Here is a 26,754-nt window from a genome sequence, read left to right on the forward strand (position 1 = left end):
CCCCCACACACAGAGCGCGCGAGAGAGAGACCCCCACACACAGAGCGCGCGAGAGAGAGACCCCCACACACAGAGCGCGCGAGAGAGAGACCCCCACACACAGAGCGCGCGAGAGAGAGACCCCCACACACAGAGCGCGCGAGAGAGAGACCCCCACACACAGAGCGCGCGAGAGAGAGACCCCCACACACAGAGCGCGCGAGAGAGAGAGACCCACACACACAGAGCGCGCGAGAGAGAGACCCACACACACACACAGAGCGCACGAGAGAGAGAGACACACACACACACACAGAGCGCACGAGAGAGACCCACACACACAGAGCGCACGAGAGGGAGACACACACACACACAGAGCGCACGAGAGGGAGACACACACACACACAGAGCGCACGAGAGAGAGACCCACACACACACAGAGCGCACGAGAGAGAGACCCACACACACACACAGAGCGCACGAGAGAGAGACCCACACACACACACACAGAGCGCGCGAGAGAGAGACCCACACAAACACACACAGAGCGCGCGAGAGAGAGACCCACACACACACACACACACAGAGCGCGCGAGAGAGAGAGACCCACACACACACAGAGCGCGCGCGAGAGAGAGACACACACACACAGAGCGCGCGCGAGAGAGAGACACACACACACAGAGCGCGCGCGAGAGAGAGACACACACACACAGAGCGCGCGCGAGAGAGAGAGACACACACACACAGAGCGCGCGAGAGAGAGACCCACACACACACAGAGCGCGCGAGAGAGAGAGACCCACACACACACAGAGCGCGCGAGAGAGAGAGACCCACACACACACAGAGCGCGCGAGAGAGAGAGACCCACACACACACAGAGCGCGCGAGAGAGAGACCCACACACACAGAGCGCGCGAGAGAGAGAGAGACCCACACACACAGAGCGCGCGAGAGAGAGAGAGACCCACACACACAGAGCGCGCGAGAGAGAGAGACCCACACACACAGAGCGCGCGAGAGAGAGAGACCCACACACACAGAGCGCGCGAGAGAGAGACCCACACACACAGAGCGCGCGAGAGAGAGAGAGACCCACACACACAGAGCGCGCGAGAGAGAGAGAGAGATCCACACACACACAGAGCGCGCGAGAGAGACCCACACACACACAGAGCGCGCGAGAGAGAGACACACACAGAGCGCACGAGAGAGAGACCCACACACACACAGAGCGCACGAGAGAGAGACACACACACAGAGCGCACGAGAGAGAGACACACACACACACACAGAGCGCACGAGAGAGAGAGACACACACACACACACAGAGCGCACGAGAGAGAGACACACACACACAGAGCGCGCGAGAGAGAGACCCACACACACACAGAGCGCGCGAGAGAGAGAGACCCACACACACAGAGCGCGCGAGAGAGAGAGACCCACACACACAGAGCGCGCGAGAGAGAGAGAGACCCACACACACAGAGCGCGCGAGAGAGAGAGACCCACACACACACACAGAGCGCGCGAGAGAGAGAGACCCACACACACAGAGCGCGCGAGAGAGACCCACACACACACAGAGCGCGCGAGAGAGAGACACACACACACAGAGCGCACGAGAGAGACACACACACACACACACACACAGAGCGCGCGAGAGAGAGACACACACACACAGAGCGCGCAAGAGAGACCCCCCCACACACAGAGCGCGCGAGAGAGAGACCCCCCCACACACACAGAGCGCGCGAGAGAGAGACCCCCACACACACACACACAGAGCGCGCGAGAGAGAGACCCCCACACACACACACAGAGCGCGCGAGAGAGAGACCCACACACACACACACACACACAGAGCGCGCGCGAGAGAGAGACCCACACACACAGAGCGCGCGAGAGAGAGAGACACACACACACAGAGCGCGTGAGAGAGAGACACACACACACACAGAGCGCGTGAGAGAGAGACACACACAGAGCGCGCGAGAGAGAGAGACACACACACACACACACACACACAGAGCGCGCGAGAGAGAGAGAGACACACACACACACACACAGAGCGCGCGAGAGAGAGAGAGACACACACAGCGCGCGAGAGAGAGACCCCCCCCACACACACACAGCGCGCGAGAGAGACACACACACACACAGAGCGCGCTAGAGAGAGAGACACACACACACACACACACACAGAGAGCGCGCTAGAGAGAGACCCACACACACAGAGCGCGCTAGAGAGAGACACACACACACACAAACAGAGCGCGCTAGAGAGAGACACACACAAACACACACACACAGAGCGCGCGAGAGAGAGACACACACACACACACACACACACACAGAGCGCGAGAGAGAGACCCATACACACACACAGAGCGCGCGAGAGAGAGACCCACACACACACACAGAGCGCGCGAGAGAGAGACCCACACACACACACACAGAGCGCGCGAGAGAGAGACCCACACACACACACACAGAGCGCGCGAGAGAGAGACCCACACACACACACACAGAGCGCGCGAGAGAGAGACCCACACACACACAGAGCGCGCGAGAGAGAGACCCACACACACAGAGCGCGCGACAGAGAGACCCACACACACAGAGCGCGCGACAGAGAGACCCCACACAAAGAGCGCGCGAGAGAGAGACCCCCACACACAGAGCGCGCGAGAGAGAGACCCCCACACACAGAGCGCGCGAGAGAGAGACCCCCACACACAGAGCACGCGCGAGAGAGACCCCCACACACAGAGCGCGCGAGAGAGAGACCCCCACACACAGAGCGCGCGAGAGAGAGACCCCCACACACAGAGCGCGCGAGAGAGAGACCCCCACACACAGAGCGCGCGAGAGAGAGACCCCCACACACAGAGCGCGCGAGAGAGAGAGACCCCCACACACAGAGCGCGCGAGAGAGAGACCCACACACACAGAGCACGCGAGAGAGAGACCCACACACACAGAGCGCGCGAGAGAGAGACCCACACACACACACAGAGCGCACGAGAGAGAGAGACACACACACACACACACACACAGAGCGCACGAGAGAGACCCACACACACAGAGCGCACGAGAGAGAGACACACACACACACAGAGCGCACGAGAGAGAGACACACACACACACAGAGCGCACGAGAGAGAGACCCACACACACACACACAGAGCGCACGAGAGAGAGACCCACACACACACACAGAGCGCACGAGAGAGAGACCCACACACACACAGAGCGCGCGAGAGAGAGAGACCCACACACACACAGAGCGCGCGCGAGAGAGAGACCCACACACAGAGCGCGCGAGAGAGAGACCCCCACACACAGAGCGCGCGAGAGAGAGACCCCCACACACAGAGCGCGCGAGAGAGAGACCCACACACACAGAGCACGCGAGAGAGAGACCCACACACACAGAGCGCGCGAGAGAGAGACCCACACACACACACAGAGCGCACGAGAGAGAGACACACACACACACACACACACACAGAGCGCACGAGAGAGACCCACACACACAGAGCGCACGAGAGAGAGACACACACACACACAGAGCGCACGAGAGAGAGACCCACACACACACAGAGCGCACGAGAGAGAGACCCACACACACACACAGAGCGCACGAGAGAGAGACCCACACACACACACAGAGCGCACGAGAGAGAGACCCACACACACAGAGAGCGCGCGCGAGAGAGAGACCCACACACACACAGAGCGCGCGCGAGAGAGAGACCCACACACACAGAGCGCGCGAGAGAGAGAGACCCACACACACAGAGCGCGCGAGAGAGAGAGACCCACACACACAGAGCGCGCGAGAGAGAGAGAGACCCACACACACAGAGCGCGCGAGAGAGAGAGAGACCCACACACACAGAGCGCGCGAGAGAGAGAGAGAGAGAGACCCACACACACACAGAGCGCGCGAGAGAGAGACACACACAGAGCGCACGAGAGAGAGACCCACACACACACAGAGCGCACGAGAGAGAGACACACACACACACAGAGCGCACGAGAGAGACCCACACACACAGAGCGCACGAGAGAGAGACACACACACACACAGAGCGCACGAGAGAGAGACACACACACACACACACAGAGCGCACGAGAGAGAGACACACACACACACAGAGCGCACGAGAGAGAGACACACACACACACAGAGCGCACGAGAGAGAGACACACACACACAGAGCGCGCGAGAGAGAGACCCACACACACACACAGAGCGCGCGAGAGAGAGACCCACACACACACAGAGCGCGCGCGAGAGAGAGACCCACACACACAGAGCGCGCGAGAGAGAGACCCACACACACAGAGCGCGCGAGAGAGAGACCCACACACACACAGAGCGCGCGAGAGAGAGAGACCCACACACACAGAGCGCGCGAGAGAGAGACCCACACACACAGAGCGCGCGAGAGAGAGAGACCCACACACACAGAGCGCGCGAGAGAGAGACCCACACACACAGAGCGCGCGAGAGAGAGAGAGACCCACACACACAGAGCGCGCGAGAGAGAGAGACCCACACACACACAGAGCGCGCGAGAGAGACCCACACACACACAGAGCGCGCGAGAGAGAGACACACACACACAGAGCGCACGAGAGAGACACACACACACACAGAGCGCGCGAGAGAGAGACACACACACACACACAGAGCGCGCGAGAGAGAGACACACACACACAGAGCGCGCGAGAGAGAGACACACACACACAGAGCGCGCGAGAGAGAGACACACACACAGAGCGCGAGAGAGACACACACACACACAGAACGCGAGAGAGACACACACACACACAGAACGCGAGAGAGACACACACACAGAGCGCGAGAGAGACACACACACACACAGAGCGCGAGAGAGACACACACACAGAGCGCGAGAGAGACACACACACAGAGCGCGAGAGAGACACACACACAGAGCGCGAGAGAGACACACACACACAGAGCGCGAGAGAGACACACACACACACAGAGCGCGAGAGAGACACACACACACAGAGCGCGAGAGAGACACACACACACAGAGCGCGAGAGAGACACACACACACAGAGCGCGAGAGAGACACACACACACAGAGCGCGAGAGAGAGAGACACACACACAGAGCGCGAGAGAGACACACACACACAGAGCGCGAGAGAGACACACACACACACAGAGCGCGAGAGAGAGACACACACACACACAGAGCGCAAGAGAGAGACACACACACACACAGAGCGCGAGAGAGAGACACACACACACACACACAGAACGCGAGAGAGAGACACACACACACACAGAGCGCGAGAGAGAGACACACACACACACAGAGCGCGAGAGAGAGACACACACACACACAGAGCGCGAGAGAGAGACACACACACACACACACACACAGAGCGCGAGAGAGAGACACACACACACACACACACACACAGAGCGCGAGAGAGAGACACACACACACACACACACACAGAGCGCGAGAGAGAGACACACACACACAGAGCGCGAGAGAGAGACACACACACACAGAGCGCGAGAGAGAGACACACACACACAGAGCGCGAGAGAGAGACACACACACACAGAGCGCGAGAGAGAGACACACACACACAGAGCGCGAGAGAGAGACACACACACACAACTGTAAAAACACATTTGAATTTAAACCTAAAAACAAAACAGAAAACACAAACAAAAAAAAAGCCCCCAAAACACTTTTCCTGAATAAAAGACACAGGTTACAAGTAACAGCTGTATTCACAGATAATTTAGAAAGACACTTTACATTGATAAATCTTTTTTACATTGTACATCCAGAAGCCATTGACAAACAATACAGCATAGTGGCTCTGCCAAACTGTATACAATGCTTTTCACACAATCCAGAACCAGGCCCGTGTTCTGATGTATGCAATTACGTCACAACTGCTTTATCATCTGCTAGGGGAAAAAAAGGCTTTTGTGCAAGAGGCACAAATAGCTTCTGTCAGCATTTTACTCAGAGACTGAAGTAAGAAGGGTCTTGTTCCCGGACTAAGAGAGCAACAGTTAATATAGGGAGCAGAAATTGTCATAACACCACATGATATCACGGACATTTCATTCTTTCCAATAGATTAATTACAGTAATTACACTTCCTGTGATTTATGCATGCAATCCCAAATAAGGTTTAGCCAATGTACAAATGATTAAGGATCAGCTTGGATACTATTCATTAGAGATGAGTGAGTGACAATCTTCTGTAGCAGAATAGCTCTGAAAATTTTGCTGACCTCTACCTTTCATATAGCGATCACCTCGATGACGAACCTTAGTTGGCAAGTACAGGTTATGTAAAGCTTATAGGAGAGACTGGTCTGCCAGGCTGAGGGACAGAAAGAAAGAATATGCAGTATGCCAATGACATAGCGAGCACCACTATGAACTCACTAGTGTAGAGCAGGGACTTAGAGCTTGGAGGGCAGCGGCCACGGCTGCATGTTAATAGCCCATTATCATCTATTTATATAGCGTCACTAATTCCGCAGCGCTGAACAGAGAACTCCCTCACATCAGTCCCTGCAGTCTTACTTCCCTAACATACACACATACGCACTGACAGAGAGACTAGGGTAAATTTTAATAGCAGCCAATTAACCTACTAGTATGTTTTTGAAGTGTGGAAGGAAACCAGAGCACCTGGAGGAAACCCACGCAAACACGGGGAGAACATACAAACTCCACATAGATAAGGTCAGGGATCGAACTCATGTCCCCAGTGCAGAGCCACCGTGCTGCCCAACTCACAGAGCCCCTCCAGGGTTATTGGCTATTAAAAGTCTGTATTTAAAATAAAATCTATCACAAAGGTTAACAGGTCCTCTTTAAATAGAGAATATTCTTTTTTTAAATTCAATTTATTTTTATATACAAGTGAAATATATGGTGGGGTGCAATTTTAATATAGAAAGGGCATTTTGATTATACGGGCAAACGTAAGCTTGTTTGGTGCGATTAGTCCACTGTCTGAACCATACCGTGAAACATATAAATAGATCACTTCAGTTTCTTTAGACTTTATATAAGAATAAGGAAACTTTTGAGGACAAAAACAAACCTTATGGGACATATGTGCTGTGTAACAATTGCATTGTTTGACAAGCAGAAAAAGACGACAACTACACATTAATAAGACAATATAGTAAACTACATATACTACACATTCTTACCTGGATAATCTACGTATGTCTGTAGAGTATACAAACACTCATGGCACAACGCCCACAACTCATCTTCTTGTAAGGGTTTTCCATAGTTTATTAAAAAATCTTTTAGGGAAACCCACTATAACAAAGAAGATAATAAATGTTACCAAACTGAACATATTATATACCCAACACACTTATTTATAAGTAATTAAATGCTTAGGAACAGTTATTTATATAGTGCTGACATATTCCGCAGCGCTGAACAGACAACATTTAATCACTCACATAAGTCCCTGCCCCATTGGAGCTTACAGTCTAAAGTCCCTACCATGCATAGACACACTCTCATACACTAGGGCAGGCTTGGCAAACCTGTGGCACTCCAGGTGTTGTGAAACTACAAGTCCCAGCATACCCTTCCAGCAATAAGCTGCTATATATTGGCAAAGCATGCTGGGGCTCACAACACCTGGAGTGCCACAGGTTAGCCAAGCCTGCACTAGGGTCTATTTATCAGAAGCCAATTAAACTACCAGTATGTTTTGGGATGGTGGAAAGAAACTAGAGCACCCAGAGGAAACCATGCAAGCATGGAGAGAACATACAAACTTTACACAAAGAGCCCTGGCCCGAATCAAACCCAAGACCCCCAGCGCTGTGAGGCAGCAATGCTAACCACTATGCCAGCATGCTATCCCTATATGATTGTAACATGAACATGGATCCACTGCCCATAAACAGCAGTAACAGGTACTCACAGCAGTACTCCGCTAATAACACATTTATAAACCATTAAAGCCAGGGATTTCTCCATGCATTAAAGCCCAATATTTCATAGAGAGATCCAGGTACAGGACAGTCACCATATCAAGGGAACCATTTATCCTCATCTGACAAACATTTATAATTAATGAACACTATAATCAAATACAAAAAATTGTACTTGCTGGACATGATCTATTATATAGCAAGCCATGTAAATGTAATAATATTGCTTTAGTACATGTGCACTATACTTTCTCTCGGGCAGAAGTGATGGGATGTGTGGCAGAAGCTAGACCTACCCTACTGCTGTGTGGACTGCAGGAAGCATGGCACGCTGATGAACGCAGGGCAACCCCATATTCTATGCTTACTACACAGTGCGCCAGGCACTATCTGGTAACAGAGGACCCGGTGACCAGTCCACCTTACACAGGAGTATCTCTCACAGTCCACACACAGAAGAGGTCATTTATCTTCCTGGGAAATACCATTATTCTATGTGTAAGCTCCATGGTCCATTTCCCCAGTATATTGCATAAAATATACATGCTAGATTTTCTTCTGTGTTTGATCTGAGTGTATCCCATATGGCACGCAGTAGATCACAGGAATACGTCCATGTGAGCAGGCCCTAATCATTGTTTCTATACAACGTTATTGTTTAGAAAACATTTTTGCATGATTATTAAATGGGATATCCAGCTTTGGACAAATATCTTATGAACTCCAGCCCACCTCCCTCTTAAACGGTGGTACATATTCCCACCCTGGGACCACCACCGTAAGACAGTGGACAGGAGCAGAGACCATTAGCCGCGAAAGTCTACACTGGTCAAGACTGAAACTTCTACATAAAGGAGATTGTTAGTGAATGTGGCCCCTGATTGTGCAGAAACTTGAATACATCACTAATTTATTATTGTATTTCAGTGTTCATGACTCATATTTGTTTAATAACTGAGAATACTGCGAGAACTTTTTCCTTGATATATGGACTTACATATGTTTGGATTGCTTTTTGTGCAATCTCTATAACTATATATTCCAATAAATAAAGGTGGTATGCGTATATGATATAAGTCTACTCAGTGGTGGAGACACTTCTATTTTTAACGGGGAAGCAGAGGAGGTATAGTACGCAGAGGCCCAAAACTTGTGGCCTTCACATCTGTAGGTAGATTCGAAACTGAAGATAGCCAGTAAGAAAGCAATTTCTTTTATATTTAACCTTTTGGGGCACATCAGCACTTTGTTATCTATGACACTCGTCTTCTGACCTTGACCATAGAGTGTATAGCAATTAATCGGTCACACTTTAATTGATAAAAAAAGAGTTAAGTGGACCACAGTCATACATACTAGCACTGAAAAACACACCCGTTAAAAGTAAAGATAATGTACCAAATGAGCATTCCCCTTATAGTACATGGTGTGTTGGTGAAACACTGCAGGCAACGTTGTAATTAACGCAAAGCTGAGCAAACGCTTGTCAGACACCATGTGTGTACAGGGCCATTTACTTTATTTTTTTTAAAAAAATGGAATGTGCAGATGGAATGTACAAAGAGTAATTCAATTAAAAGACCTGCGGTAATGACTGCATCTGAAAATAGGGCTTAATGTGCTCATTTTTGCTTGCACCTCCTAGGGTAAAAATAATGCAGGGCAAATAGCATCTAATTAAATGGCACCCCTATCGTAATAGTGCTTTTTACTACGGTTTGTTGTCCAGCTTTAAAGCAGGCTTTAAGCACTTCATAATATTGTAAATTTTGACTTACCTGCTGGTCTTCATTTAAGGCAGCGGATTCATTTCCACCGCTGAAATCAGGATCTAGTTCAGGGCTGTTAACATGTTTTGCGATAGATAAAGCATCCTCACGATAGACTGATGGTGAGGTCTTATGTACGTTGGGTTGTTGGGTTATATTTATTAGCATTGAATCTGGGACAGTATCCTCAAATGTTGCATAATTTTGAAGTATTTTGTTTCCGTCTGAACAAATATATTGCTGGTTTTCCTGTTCAAGAGCCAGAACTAGATTTTCATAAGAAACCTGAGAGTGGCACTTGGATTGTCCGAGAGGGGATAGACAGTTTGTCTGGTGTGACACCTGGAGACTCGAATCAGCAAAGTGCACATGATTTGTTGATCGACTGGGTTGTCCATCCTCTGAATTGTCTTGGTCAACGATGCTTTCGTTTGGTGACAGAGAACTAGGAAGAGATGGCCAGCTCTTTAGAGAGACCATGCCAACACCAGGTGGGGATTTGGACAGAAAGTGATTTTCTACCAGATTAACCACAGGGGAGTGTTTGTTTCTTCTATGTTTTTTTAAACAGAGTTTGGCAATTTCATCTTCAACTTTTTCTCTTTCAAAGTGCTCCACCTTTTCGGAGGAGGGAGATTTTGCCCTCTCCCTCTTGTTTTTCTTGAGGTGATGTCCAAAAGAACTCGGAGAGGAGCATGGTTTTTCAACTTTTAAGTCTGTTTCTCGCCACCCATTCTGATTCTCTTCTTCACGCGGTGAGGTGGGGCTCGCATGACAGATAGAGGAGGAGTTGTCGGTGGTAGACAAGACATGGTTCGGACATTTCTCGGTTGTCTGTATTTTCACACAACTGTCCTTGTTGATCCCCTTCCAAAGACTTTCCCAGCCATCTACACCAAAAGATATATTTATTATTAATGGACTTCAATTTAATACGCAGTAGTGGCTTGGACAAGGAAGACCATTGATTTTTGTACAATGCATTTTTTTTTGCATTAGAAGGTATTGATTAGGATACACATAATATTTACCTTGAAAAGCAGTGACTGATTCTATAGAGAGTACTCTCCTGCCAATGGAGGAAATGCTTCGACAAATAGATGAGGAAGAACCATTAATCTTTTCTTCGCAAAAGGATATAATGCTCTGTATATAGAAAAGATTTATTTCATATGAGAGCCAATAAGATTGATTTTACTTCATGTATAAACAGGTCAGTAATATATGAAATATATACATAAATAAGACAGACTTGGCGAGCCCCTGCGAGAGCAAGAGAGAGCCCCCTGCGAGAGCAAGAGAGAGCCCCCTGCGAGAGCAAGAGAGAGCCCCCTGCGAGAGCAAGAGAGAGCCCCCTGCGAGAGCAGTGTTCTCCCCAAAAAGTTTTGCCAGCATGGTGGTATTAAAAAGTAGCCGGGTGCGGGCAGTTGAAAAATGTTGGAGGTTATTGCCCACACCTGCCAGGGCTGGTCAGACTGGTGGTCAGTGGTCTAACACACACTGCTGGCTGTAGTTCTCACATAGTGCCATAGTGGTCTAAGTGCCAGGTGGCTAGTAAAAACAGCCAGGTGGAGCACCGGGGAAGTAGGTGCTGGAGAGAGAGACAGCAAAAGAGAGAGAGTTAGAGAGACAGCGATATAAAACTCTCTGTATGTATGTATAATATTAAATACCGGTGTGTGTGTGTGAGATATAATATATATATATATATATATATATATATATATATATATATATATATATATATACACACACACACACACACACACATATATATACACACACACACATATATATACACACATATATATATATATACACACACACATCATAGTAATTCAGAGGGCTAAATTTACAATATACTTAGCATTTAACTTTACATTTTATACAATAAATTACTTGTGCAAAATTTAAAGATGTTGCAGACTATTTTTGCTATTTTGGATAACCTAACTCTAAATTTCACTTGCTAAAATAGGATTAAAACATTGAGATTCTAAAGACTGATTAATACCATAATTAGAAGTACGAATTTAATCTGCAGATCGCTTTAATCACTCCCAATATTAAGATCACATTTTAAAAAATAAAGTTTGGGATTTGTGAACATAGAGTGAAGTAAAGTAAACAGTGGCATTATTAACACAGCTATCTAACCTGACCTTTCCAAATGTATTCATTAATGTTTTGACTATAGTGTCACTGGATTCTGAAACCAAATGAAACAAACTGAGGGGGTGCACCACAATGACACTGGTCAGTGCAGCAGTAATAAAAACTCTTGTCAGGGAAGGGCTGACAAAGAATCTACAAACTCCAAATATTTACTTGCTTGCGGGGGTGAAGGCCACAACAGGTCTTTGTGAACACTTCTGAACAGAAATTTGTCGTGAACAAATATTTGCGGACTTATTTCTAAGCCTGAACTGGTGATTTTAAAAGTACAAAATGATGACTATGTTCCCAGGAATAGATAAGGAACTCGTTAGAGGTACGGTGAACAAACTAATTCTGACCACTTTGGTTCTCAAGCCTAGACCAGAAACTGAACACTAGATGACAATATTTGAGTTGTATATTATTTGTATATCCAGACACTATCTTCACGTTTCTATCTATTGCTATAAAGGAGAATATCTAACAAGATTGATTAATCTGTATTATGACCCCACACATATGTACCTGAAAAAAGCAACATACTGATTATCATCATCATCAGCTATTTATATAGCTGCCACTTAGTCCGCAGCGCGGTACAGAGAACTCATTCACATCAGTCCTTGCCCCATTGGAGTTTAGTCTAAATTCCCTAACACACACACAGACACACACACAGACCGAGAGAGACTAAGGTCAATTTTAATAGCAGCCAATTAACCTACTAGTATGTTTTTGGTGATATTTCTGGCTAAGGATTCAGGAAATATAAACTTACACTAAATGAAAACAATAAATATATCACTCTAACAGAGGGCACACTCCTACCTCAATGTCCGGTCTGTCAGCTGGGTTTTCCTGTTGCATAGAATCCAGTAAAGAATTTAGATCTTGACAAAAAGAGGTCTCTGAATCCGGGTCTACCACAAATTCTATTGCTGCTTTAAGCGTTGCGCCCAGAGAATATATATGTGCCTGCATGAAGAAAATGTATAGTCACCGGCACTGAAAAGTACAATTTCAAATGGACTTGTATTCCCCACATAAACGTATATTGATATTTTTCCAGAGTTGGAGGGGTAAGACAGACTGGGAAAGATTCCAGAGGGTATATTTACTAAACTGCGGGTTTGAAAAATTGTAGATGTTGCCTATAGCAACCAAATAGATTCTAGCTGTCATTTTGTAGAATGTACTAAATCAATGATAACTAGAATCTGATTGGTTGCTATAGGCAACATCTCTACTTTTCAAACCTGCAGTTCAGTAAACATACCCCCAGGAGTCATGAAGCCAATGTGCCTATAAAGTTACTAGTTCTATCTATCTATCACTGTGCATAGATACACTTGATCACACACGTGTTGAAAAAAAAAAAAAAAGTGAATACTTGCCATAAGAAAGTGCACTGAAGACTCTAATGTACAAGTGTTCAGGCCTAAATGATCCTCCAGATTCCTCTATTTGACTGTCTGTCTACTGAATTGTAAGTTATTTTTTCTACCCTATTACAAGCTTTGTTAAATATTGGGAAGACTGAATACAAAAAAAATACAAAACCTTTAACGTTTATATTTAAAAATATGTCGTTACTAAAAGAGGTTCTTACTAAAAGTCACTTACCTCCAATGTATTACCAGTCAGATCAAATTCTGGAGGTACAAAAGCACCTTCAGGATCATCTGAAATGAGAAGCGGAACCCAGTTTTGAGAATTGCCGAGTTCTTTGTAGTCTATGTCACATTTACAGCATACGTGCGCCATAGACTTCAGATCAAACATAGAAATGACATTTCAAATATGCAAAAACGAAGTGTTTTTTTTATTTAGAAGAAAAAAAATAATTCAGTTTTTTCTATCCCCCAATCTTTCTATTTGGGAGGTTAAATAAAAAAGAATTGCACTTTCATGAGGTTTTTTTTCCGTTAGATTATTACAATAAAAATATTTTCATTTGAAGTATATTAAATGGTCACAAATATAAGAAAATTCCCTACAATTATGCCTTTGATCCCTTTGAATCAATTAGGGAACAAGTTCATGGATACCAAATATGTGCATGATCATACAGTATATCTTTACAGGATGTTTATATGTGTCTACCATGAGAAAAGTGAGAAACTATGTCCACCCGATGTATAAAAGTGATACCATCCTGAACAGGTTAACAAAAGTAGTCCAAAAGCTGAATGGAAAGGATAAAGCGAGCCAACGTTTAACAAAAAAAACAAAAAAAAAAAACACAAGAGCAACCAACTTCTAGACCAGTGATGGGCAAACTACGGCCCTGGGGGCCAGATCCGGCCCACTTTGAGGTTCTATCCGGCCCGCCAACATTTAAAAAAAAAAATATTAAAATATGCATAAAATTATTAGGGCCGACCCTGTGTCAGAACCTCCATTTTTATGCCTTCCCAGCTATTTCCTCCATTACACTTCATCCTCCTTCCTAAAAGGACACTTCGTATGTCAATCACTCAAACACCTGCCCGCCCCTAATGGCTGAAAGTCATGTGAGAAGAGATGGGCTGGGCCATATACTAAGGCGGATTTCGATTGGCTGCTGTGCTGTCAGTTAGTGGCTCACCAGAAAGATGGATCTGCAACAACCTGCTGAAATAAGTGCTGTGTCTGTACAATCGCTGCACTTATAGGGGTAACACTGCTATATAACACCCTCCCGTCCCATTAAAAAAATTTGTATTATATATTTTGATATTTGAGTTTTTTAATAAATTATATTGGCCCGCCTAAAGTTTTTCTTTTTTATTTGGCCCGCTCCTGAAAAAGTTTGCCCATTACTGTTCTAGACCCTGTTCACCAGACCCAATAGGGTCTCCCATGACTAATAGTCTCATACTGCACTCCTCTCAAGAGAACTAACATCTAAACGGGTCCGGTGACAGGCACAGAAAGGAGTACAATGTGGGACCCTTACAGCTATGGGGCACACTGACAGATCTGGTGAGCAACACTTTAAGGCTAAGTATGCGTTCTCACCCCCTGTCCTCGCCCCAACTGCTTGTCAACCACTGCAATGCAAATATGATTATTACATCTGGTGTCACTGGTGTTTAACCCAACCTCTATCTCTATATCAGTCAATCTGACTGGTCTGCTCAGGGTTTCATCCTTAGGGAAAACAAAAACATTTTACCTTTTTTCAACTTGCAGTTTAGGGAGGTTGTGTACAACAATCTACATGGCTTCTACTACAGTACAGCACAACAAGTTATGCTTAATATCACATATGCAAACAGAAAATAACCCATCTATAATTGGAGTAAATGTGAAAGGACCCATTGTTATACAAGGAAGGTTTGTCAAATTCCAGATGATTAATTCAATTTCTATAATATATCTGGTTCACATCACTGTATGTTGCTTACAACACTGTCATTTTGTACTTATTTCAGGAGCATCTCATAATTGACGCACTGTTGTCATTGAAAATGCTGTTCCAGGACTTGGCACTAGTGGATGAAGGCGAGACTTACCGCTAAGCTGCTCCATGAAGCAGACGTTGCCGCTGGTGTTAAACGCCAGGGTGTCTGGAGTAATGCACAGCGTCTGGAAGATGGCTGCATGGCAGATGTCCTTCATGGAATAGCAGCACTCCAGGCAGATTGCCCAAATATCCTGCTCAGTCAGACAGTTATCTCGTAGTGACAAAATATCAGCCAAGGACACGTTTTCCTGCCAAGACATTTCACAGTAATGGTTTAAGCGCACAGCGTTTTACTATGTCTTCATTTGTAAACAAACTCTGCATGGCATGTGAATAACTCATGTGAAACGAAGATCTGCAATATAAGCATGTCTGCCACTGATCAGTCTGTGCTGTTCTTCTCTACAATACAATATGTTATGCAACAGTTTATGTTCTATTTCAGTTGAAATAGAACATAAACTGATGCTTTTTTTTTTTTCTTCTCAATTTTCTACATTTTATATTTACATATTTTTTTCAGCTGTTGGTTTTTTATAGGTTATATGTAGGTGCGCCTACTGTACCATTCATTGCGGTATATATTATAGTGGTTTTATACTACCTTGAGCACAAGTACATTTGTGCATGCGATTACTGTGTTGAATACATTTAATAAATTCATTCTTTTTAACCCTCTGCAGTGCATTACCTTTTTGAGTGAGTGTGGTGATCATTGCAATCTTAGGTTTTATAAACTGATGCATAGCTTAAAAGGCAAAACATGCCTTTAAAGAAACTCCCGCTTTAAATTTACCATGCAAAGTCACCGGATATCAGCGATTTGCAAAAATCGCCATTTGATACATTAACCCCCTGAAATACAGAATTATTTTCATCATCATGATCACCAGTTATTTATATAGCGCCACTAATTCCCCAGCGCTGTACAGAGAACTCACTCACATCAGTCCCTGCCCCATTGGAGCTTACAGTCTAAATTCCCTAACATACATACAGACAAATATTGCCTATTGGAACAGTGTTATGGGATAGGGGACAATCTCTATTTTTCAAGTTATTTGGCTGCAGTCAACTTTTTATTACTTTCACACTGGATGTGCAAATTCATTTCGGTTTGATGTATTCACATGTTCAAATAATTAAGTGATTTTGTGTTAATTCTGCTCTGTTTTACTGCTGCAATTTATCCTAAGCAATCTTTGCTGAATGTGCAGAAGAAAGCAGCTATACTGTATTATTTGTGGCTGTTGGTGCTTTAAACACACAGAAAAAAACCAAAAGTATGATAATTTGAAAAGGAAAAGTATATGAGTACACGCTGTATGACTTAGATCTATAATTCAGTGAGCAATGCATGAAGTGTGAAACTAAACCCTACACTTCTAAGCATGATAAACACAAAGTTCTTATAAAATATTCAGTGATCATCTTTTTCATGTCACCCTATGCATGCTGTCAGACTGATGGCAGGTTGTCTTCTACATGGTAATAACTAGTGAACAGCAAGACAATGAGCCTCAGAATTTACGGAACGATAAGGGCACGAACTTTCTACACTGCTGAGGTAACTGGATGAAGTGCCATCTGCAGCTCTATGAAGATCTTGTATACTTGGCACAGCTTACAAAGTGACAGGGCAAAGAAGGCAACCATTCACAAAACCAGCAGTAATTACAGCAATGAACAAGATAAAAACTAATTACGGAACAAGTCAATCACATATCCACTGAATGGCAATGGAAGGAGCAGAAACCAGAGTTTGTACTGATCGATGGCACAGACTGCAAGGTTTTAGAAAAATAATACATTTTCAATCTAAATTCTACCGATAAGCAGTGGTGAATCAATGGTGCCGTATTTAGAGTGAATCATAGTAAACACATGCCCATGACAGTACTAAAGGGCACCATCATGAAATATATATATTCTATCTTTTTTTAAACATAGAGTTAATGTTCCCCTGCCATCAGCGATTTTAGACATGAATAAACTTTCTGTGCCCTCAATAGACAGGAAATTTTAAAAGCACAGCAAAAATCTTCAATACTCAAGAGATCTGTGAATGCCCACAGCAAATTTGTTTATAAAAGGCAATTTACAGTTTAGGCTTTCTGGCCTAGGATCTAGCAAATGAACACACATTTAAACCATACAGCAGTGGATCCCAAACTTTTTTCAGTTCAAGGCACCCTTGGGGGGTTCCATAATTTTTTCAAGGCACCTTTAAAGCCAAAATAATTACCAAGTAGTCCCCTGCCTTGCTTACCACCAGCCCTGGCCGAGGCACCCCTGTGAGATCGCCGAGGCACCCCAAGGAGCCTAGGCGCACAATTTGGGAACCACTGCCATATAGCCTTTCCAGGAACTAACATTGACAGCATTTAACTACACTGAGCAGCACTGCGTGCATTAATTTCCCATCACTGTATTCCGGAATGTTGGGACAAGAATCCAATGCCGTCACGTCAAGAAAGCATTTCATGTCTAGCCTATTTGCGTTGCTCAGAATAAAATAGTAACATATCAGTACAGCCAGAGGATAGCATTTATGGCAACAACAATATAGTTCTGCTGGGCAGAAAGAACAAACAATGGTTTTGAAGTAATCATCTTTAAAAGACCAGAGATAGAATGTCTGTTTTTGCAGTTGCCATAGAACAGTCACTTAATGTGTGGATACTGAAACTGCCATGTGGTTTTGCATCTTTTACTTAATGGGTGACATGGTCATGCTCCTGGGACCTTATAATCTGAAAACAAGTATGTTGTTCAGCTTCATAAATACACAAAAACCAGAACAGCTATCCAGGGCTTTGTGCTTGTGAAATGCATCACTAGTGGACAAAGGTATAGATATATTAACTCTGGAAAAGGAATGATTTAGAGGTAGACTTATGTAGAAGAAAATTCCATCTATTGATTGCTCTATATATTGGTAAATGGGTCGAATGTGAGAAAAATGTATTTGAAACTGGTTGCCATCAGCAATCCACTAAATTTATATCAAAATAATTTACTATATAAAAAGGAAAAAAATAAGAGGAAAATTGGAGAATTACTACCGTTAATTTAATTTCCTTGATATTCCCTGGTAGCCGTAATGAATGTAGATCTTTAGATCGCTCTGCCCACAGCCATCTTGGCCGCCCTTGCCGCTGCTTGCACTCCGGGAGTTACAATGCCGCGACTCCCCATTACCACCAGGAAAAGGTCCTCCAATAGAGTGACAAAACACTACTACTACACTATACAGTCACACTGCTTACTCAGCTGAGGGAGGAATAAGTTGTCATCATACTATATTCCAGGTTTGTTTCTTTTTCCTGTCTCTACTAAGCTGATAAGGGAGTTAAATCATTTGTTATGGGTGCGATGAAGCCGAGACTAACCATTTTAATAACAGGTGTACAAAAAGACTAGTGGACAATTATTTTAACACATTTCTCCAACAGTGGTTACTTTGTTTTCTGTAAGACATCCTTTCCCGACGTCGAAGGGGCGGACGAGAAGGTAAATGCCAGGTGCATGGACATTTAAGGACTCATAACAGAGCAGCACAAACCCAAATAACTCCTAAATAACAAAAGCTCAGAGCTGAATGAGGGGGGAACCTGTCCTAAAACATATCTGTGACAAGGAAAGACAACTCTGTATCAAATAAGCCCTCTTCAGGATCCAAAATCACCCTGCTCTGATTTCTTTCCCGCTTACTAATTATAATATATATATATATATATATATATATATATATATATATATATATATATATATATATATATATATATATATATATATACTGATTAACACCATTGACAAGTGAAGTGAATAACATTGATTATCTCATTGTAATGGCACATATTATGCAGCAAATGAACAGTCAGTTCTTGAAGTTGATGTGTTAAAAGCAGGAAAAATGGACAAGTGTAAGGATCTGAGTGACTTTGACAAAGGCCAATTTGTGATGGCAACTGGGTCAGAGAATCTCCAAAACGACAGGTCTTATGGGGTGATCCCGGTATGCAGTGGTTACTACCCAATAAAAGTGGTGCAAGGAAGGACAACCGGTGAAAAGGAGACAGGGTCATGGGTGTCCAAAGCTCACTGATGCACGTGGGGAGCAAAGGCTAGTCTATGTGGTCCAATCCCATTGAAGAGCTACTGTTGCACAAATTGCTGAAAAAGTTAATGTTGGCTATGATAGAAAGGTGTCAGAACACACAGCGCAATGCAGCTTGTTGAGTATGGGGCTGTGTAGTCGCAGACTTGCCAGAATGCCCATACTGGTCCCTGTCCACCGCAGAAAGCACCTACAATGGACACGTGAGCAGCAGAACTTGATCGTGGAAGAAGATGGCCTGGTATGATGAATCATGTTTGATTTTGAATCATGTGGATGGCATTTACTTGGGGAAAAAAATGGCACCAAGATGCACTATGGAAAGAAGGCAAGCCGGAGAAGGAAGTGTGATGCTCTGTCCAATGTTCTGCTGGGAAACCTTGGGTCCTGGCATTCATGTGGATGTTTTGTGATAGTACCACCTACCTAAACATTATTGCAGGACAAGTACACCCCTTCATGGCGATGGTATGCCCTGACCGCAGTGGCCTCTTTCAGCAGGATAATGCACCCTGCCACACTGCAAAAATTGTTCAGGAATGGTTTGAGAAACAGACCAAATACACATGCCAACCTTAATATTGGCTAATATCTAATAAAGACCAAATACATGATAGGAAAGAAGGATGATCCTTAATTGTTATTCTGATACTTGAATCAGGCAAAAGGCCTTATTACAAAAGTATATCAGTGTTGTCCAAAGATGATAATACTCCCATTAGTCTCAACAACAAGCAAAAGTTCCAATGAACGATAAATATATAGACCCTCGAAAACCAGCCGTAGCAGGGCCAGAAACTTTAGATTTACTCCATCAGGGGATATCTTCAGAGCATAAAGTCTTCTCTCCGTCCAGAGAATCAATTTGCGAAGATGAGAAGAGGACACTAGTCGCGTCCGCGGCTAGCGCCAGATGCGCATGCAGCGATAATAACAGGAAAGGCGTCCGATGCTCTGTGCTGTGACAGTTCTTCAGATAGTTGGATTAGTTCCTTTTGAGAGTTGTATAGTGCAATATCCCTGTTTCCAGCTTGTATTTGGTCTTTATTAGATATTAGCCAATATTAAGGCTGGCATACTGATGGTATCAATTTGATCTTTATGGGTGTACAACACTGATAAGTGCTGGCTTTATATCATACATATATATATATATATATATATATATATATATATATATATATATATATATATATATATATAATATATATGTGTGCACATCTAGGAGCTGTAGTTAAGACAAGCTATTTGAGAAGTTGCTCAGATTTTGACAGAATGTTACTATTTTATCATTACTGATTGTGTTAAAAAAATAAATCTGTTAGTTCACATAAACTACAATATTTCTGCGCGGGACATTTCTTCATATCAATCTCGGAGGGATATAACTCCCCTCTTATCATGTTACCCACGGCAGAGATAGATAGATAGATATTTATTTGGGACTGTTATTTAGAAATACTCAGAGAGTGCAGATCCCAAACGGATATTTATGAAAGGGCATTTGTCCTGTGCCCACAAGGACAAGAGGTCATACAATAATGGAGTTTGGACAGAAGAGGCCTTAAATTAGTTTATCTTCACTCCCTTATTTAAAAGAAGGGATTACATGGGTCTCCTCTTTCAAAAGGAGTTAAATTAATTAGAAACCCAAAAAGGAAAAAAAACAAACTCCTTGGGGTGCAAGGGTAGACCAGCCTACTCAGTAATCAGATGCTTTGAAAGAGTTTATACCTGAACGAACCACGTCGGCAGTGGCAGGAGAAAGCGGATATTATATCTCTTGAACGGCACTTTATTGAGGTTCCAAGGACCAGTGCATTTCAGTATCTAACAGCTTATGTTTCGGCGTGGGCCGAGAGGTTAAAGATCTTTGTGCAGTCGGATATATACTAAAGAGCTCCAGTGATTTGAGCAAATTATGAAGTAATGTGTGGGTGGCCACCTGAATTTTTGCTTGAGATCAGAAGGACTGCGGGACTGTCTGGAATATTATGCATTTCCCAGGTTCTGGGTATTATTATTATTATTTATTTATAGGGCGCCACTAGGTATCCGTAGCGCCGTACAGGGACAGACAGAAATACAGTACAGGGTGAGACATCACGGAACAGTTAACAAAAAGCACAGTAACTCGGAAGCTCAAAGTACAGCTAGATGACAGACGAGAGCCCCAGCGGGGTAGCTAGAGGGGTAGAAGGGCCTCACGGAAGAGACAAGGAGCTGGAGAGCAGAGTTAAGGTGGTGGAGAACAGGAGGAGAGTAGGCCCTGCTCGAAGGAGCGTACAATCTGAGGGGTAAGGACAGTCTAAATATTACTTTGATCTAGAAATCTACAAATATATATTGGAAATATACGCTATTAGACGTTATATATTCTATCTATCTTCAGATTGAGACTACATGTTTCCTTTCCTTACATAGGTTAAAGAGTGAACGGTCTAGTTGGAATCAGTTTATTATTAGTGCCTTTCATATATAAGAGGACAGGACGTTTTTACTGCAATTAAGAAGTATTATAGTTATCACTTTTTCATATGTTGATTACATCTTTTCAAGTGCATTTCGATAGTGATGATACACTCCCATTATGGGTGAAGCTGTCAACTGTCAATCATGCTTTTCTGTAATTTATATGTTTTTCAAATATTAAATTGTTTTTACTTATATGTGAATGCAGCTTGTTATTCTGCCATCTCGGTTTCTTATCTTTTTGTTTTTCCTTAAATAGAGCTTTCAGAGACCTGTATTTTTTCTTTTCTTTTTTTTCTATTCTTAAAATTAGTTTATCTTTGCTCCCTTATTTTAAAGAAAGGATTTCAAATGAGTTAAAGGGTAGACCAGCCTACTCACCGTAATCAGTGGGCCTGGTCTTGCAAAGGAAAAAAAAAAAGGAATATGTATACAGTGCTGGGAATAGGTTCACCAATCCTAATAGAACATTCAGATTACATTAATATTTATAGGATAAAAACAAATACTCATTATCCAACTATAAAAACATCAGAATACAAATATACTACCCTTCTTAATTCATATAAATAAAGATGTGTTTGTCCCAATGGTAAAAATCTGTACTAAAACCAGAGAAGTAATAATAGTAATAAGTAAGGACACAGCCCTCTCCTCCTAAAACATGCCGGTACGAAAGCACAAAAGTCCACCTCTGTATAAACAAGCACGGAAAGGTCTCCCATACAAACACTACATCTGATACTAGACAATGTGTTTCTTGTCGTGTGTGACACAAAGAGGAACAGTCACTCCAATAATAAGAAAATGTAGACACTAAATAGCAAATACTTGTCATCATGTGTCTTCAGTTTTTCATCCAAGTCTGAGATCACTATTGTGTCCGATAGAAAATCCTCATCTAGTTTGTGGAGAAATCACCACTTAGCCGGAACATCAGTGGCCACGATCTTACAACGTGGTTAAACCCCGCTCGCACAATGCACAGAGTTGTTCCAGATATCCTTTGTAATGCACCAGTCGAGCAAACAATTATATATCTAACCAGATGCGTTTCATTGCCATTCAGTGATTTCCTCCAAGGATTATTAAGATTTTTTTTAAAAAAAAAAAAATGGGGTTATTTAAACACCACTGGAGTTAATTATCAATCACTTGCAGCTGTGCATCCATACAAACATGGCTAACAGTGAAATCCATTTAACTATTAAAATGTTAATCTTAAAAATAACAATGGAAAAAAAGCAAAATATAACCCCCCCCCCCGCCCAAATAATTATGGATAATGGACACAGGTAAATTGCGGAGGCAGTCCTAGATGCATTTAATACATATCGAATATCCATAAATATCAATTTAGTATACAATATAAATTGTAAGCATGCAAGCAGACCCCACTTACCTCTCTTGTACAATACACATTTGATACATGAAGTTATGTGCTACATACTGTATATTGGTTCAGCCAGTTTGCAAAGGTAAAAAGTGCTCAGGGAGTTATATGGTCCAGACACATAACAATGTTGGTCCGAGGGTTGATTGAGTATAGAAAGAACACATGCCTAGAGGATGATAATAGTGTTACCTAGGGCGGATAAGAAGGTGGTTGAGGAATTTCATAAGCTAGCCTGAAGAGGTGGGTTTCAGAGAATGCTTTATAGTCTGAACACTAGTAAAAAGTCTTGTTGTGCGAGGGAGTGATGCCCAAACAAAGTCCTGCAACAAGGAATGGGAGCAGGTTTTGTGTGTTAATGAGAGACACATCTCTTGTGATGAGCAGAGGTGTACAGTTGGTCAATATATTGAGACAATTGAAGTGATGTATGTTGGGGTAGTTTGGTTGATGCCCATATATGTTACTAGAAGTATTGTATATTGGATTCGGTAAAAAACAGGCAACCAATGACAGAGAGGGTAACAGGAGTGGGAAAGCGATTTGCAAGGAAAAACAGTCTAACAGCTGTGTGTAAACTAAAATGTTGTACAGATGAGAGTCTGGCTCGGGGAAGACCACCGAGGATGGTATTGCAATATTCAATGCAGGAGATAACGACTGCATGAATTCAAGTTATTCCTCGCTTGAGACGTGTGTGTATGCTGAAAATGTGTTTCTTAGATGTATGTAAAATGATTTAGATATAGAGTCGATGTGTGGTGCAAAGGATAGTTCTGAGTCCAGGAAAACAGCGAGCTTGAGGAGTAGGATTAATTGTCAAGTTTTTAACAGAAATTGAAATGTCAGGTCAGTAACTTCTGTTGGCTTGTTGGAGTATTATAAGCTCCGTTTTTGAAAGATTGAGTTTGACTTGGCAAGATGACATCCAAAATGAAATGGCAGAAAGTCGCAACGTGGAACAACACAGATGGCGAAAGAACCAAAGAGAATATTTAAATAGTATCATCCGCATTGAGAAGATACTGCAATCCAAAGGAGCTTATCAGTTTTCCAAGAGAAGGGATAGAGACAGAGAAAAGCAGAGAGCCTGGGACTGAGCCTTGTGGTACTCCAACTGATAAATGAAACAGAGAGGAGGTGGATCCAGAGAAATGAACACTGAAAGGGCGACTAAATAGGTAAGATGAGAACCAGTATAGGACAGTGTCCCGAAGACCTAGGGATTCAAGTATTTTCTCTATTTGACACTGTTGGACACCTTCTTCTACTACAGTGAGATCCAGGAGAATTAGAAGTCGAGTAAGGTCCTTTAGATTTAGCAGTGATCAAATCATTGACAACCTTGGTCAGTGCAGTCTGTGGAGTGATGGGAACGAAAGCCTGACTGAAGAGGGTCCAACAGGGTGTGTGAGGCAAGAAGACAAGGATAGGCAATGCTCAGGAAGGAAGGAAGGACAGCTACAGATTTTACTTCAGGTTGGTATGAGCCCAGGAGACAGGAATTGACCGATTTGTAAGGGTATAGGATCAAGAGGACAGCTAGTAGAGTGGGAAGATAATGAGAGTAAATACTTCATCTTCATTTGTAGGATTAAATAGAGAAGGTGCCAGAGAATTTAGGGAAGAAATTGAGCTGGTTGTTTGTCGAGGAAGAAGATACCATTTCATGTTGGATCTGGTCAATCATCCTTGACCAACTGATGAAGGAAGCAAGAACTTGGGCACTGATAGTAGTCGAAGGGTTTGGGAAGGGAGGGTGGAGAAGCATTTTAAAATGTCCTAAAAAGGTGTTTGGAATTAGAATCCTGAGCAGAGATGAGAGATTTGGAAGCATGTTTGTTTGGCAGTGTCCAGAGCATGTCGATAGGAGTGATGAATCATAATATATGTGAGCAAATAATTAGCGGTATGAGATTTAGGCCAAAGACGTTTGTGAGAAAGTTTTTGAAGATGTCATGTTTGTTTAGTGTGCCGCGGTTCACATCTTAATTAATATCGAGTGTGAAGAGTAGCTAGAGTCACTTGGTCAAGGACTGTTGCTAGGGTTTCATGAAAATGTGGTACTGCCATATCATTAGAGGAGAATGTAGAAATTGGGGAGAGGATATGTTGCTGATAGATGGAAGACTGTTGAAATTTATTTGCGTTAGGATTTCTGCGTGTATGGAGAGGCTTGAAAGAGTTTGACAGCAGAGAGGTTAAAGAAATGGCGGAGAGCTTGTAGCTGATAAGGCGGTGATCCAAAACTGGAAAAGGACTGTTTGAAGGCTGTGGGAAAGCCTGAATGGACGTGGTAGGAAATTCTAGGGATTCTAGGTATCATTTATTTAGTACATTCTACAAAATGACAGCTAGAATCTGATTAAATGTTGTAGGCAACATCTCCACTTTTTCAAACCCGCAGTTTAGTAAATATACCCCTAACCGTATTAAGGGAATTAATCCAAAAAACCTCTTGATGGCAACGTTTCTCCTCCAAAGTTTCACTTCCACTGTAATCTGGATGTTCCATTAGAATTGGTGGACCTGCTCCCAGCGCTGTGTACATATTTTTTAATTTAAATTATTGCAGCTAAGATTTCAGTCTTAATCCTAACCCTTATGTAGACCAAATCCTAAATCCAAATACTTTACAGGAAATTTAACCCTAGATCAGTGGATCCCATACTTTTTCAGTTCAAGGCACCCTTAGGGTTTCCATAATTTTTCAAGGCACCCCTAAGTCAAAATTATTACCAAGTAGTCCCCCGCCTTGCTTACCACTGGCCCTGGCTGAGGCACCCCTGTGATATCGCCGAGGCACCCTAGGGAGCCTAGGCGCACAGTTTGGGAACCACTGCCCGAGACCTATCATTTACCCAAAACCTAAATAAAGCCTTGTACTGCTTTCTGAAGAAAATAGGACAACCCTCTACTTTTGGTATAATGTTGCAAGTTCTCCATATTGTTCTGCAAAATGGTATGAGAGCCCACTAATGTCTTAAAACATATTTGGATTAGATAGTACAAGGCACTCGAACATGTTTTACGATAACAGTGACAAATTCTTGGTATTGGAGACTGGAGAACAGTCACAATGACTAGAGGTGGTCTTTCTCTGTTATACGATTACTGGCTGAATACAATGTTAGTTATCTCTAATTTATATATTATTTAAAAGCAATAAATAAATACCCAAATTTACATACCAAAATATTCTTTTACAAATGCTTGAAATCAACTTTTCCTTTGTGGAATGAAAAAACGTGGGAATATCTTAATAACGAAGGACACAGGTTGACAAAAATGAAATAAGCAAACTGAAAATCTTACAAAGCTGAAGCACACTTCCATGGCACCCTAACTATTGTCCCAGTTACCACGATTACTACATTCAGGAATAAGGAAGATGTGCAGTCACTGTAGCCATCTCCA

At 43.5% G+C, this 26,754-nt stretch overlaps 1 protein-coding gene across 1 annotated transcript in view; it reads right to left on the minus strand.

Moving 5' to 3' along the window:
• The window catches only part of KNDC1 (kinase non-catalytic C-lobe domain containing 1), an 86,287-nt gene that overhangs the window by 52,830 nt on the left and 6,703 nt on the right, over window positions 1-26,754 (minus strand). The window contains exons 2-7 of the mRNA XM_075216181.1: window positions 15,402-15,600; window positions 13,528-13,586; window positions 12,733-12,879; window positions 10,779-10,893; window positions 9,757-10,637; window positions 7,232-7,346 (exon numbers count right to left, since the gene is read on the minus strand). Coding sequence (XP_075072282.1) covers window positions 7,232-7,346; window positions 9,757-10,637; window positions 10,779-10,893; window positions 12,733-12,879; window positions 13,528-13,586; window positions 15,402-15,600 — 1,516 coding nt within the window. The remainder of the gene's footprint in view (window positions 1-7,231; window positions 7,347-9,756; window positions 10,638-10,778; window positions 10,894-12,732; window positions 12,880-13,527; window positions 13,587-15,401; window positions 15,601-26,754) is intronic.

Source organism: Mixophyes fleayi, chromosome 6, assembly GCF_038048845.1.
Source record: "Mixophyes fleayi isolate aMixFle1 chromosome 6, aMixFle1.hap1, whole genome shotgun sequence".
NCBI classification, from domain to species: Eukaryota; Metazoa; Chordata; class Amphibia; order Anura; family Limnodynastidae; genus Mixophyes; species Mixophyes fleayi.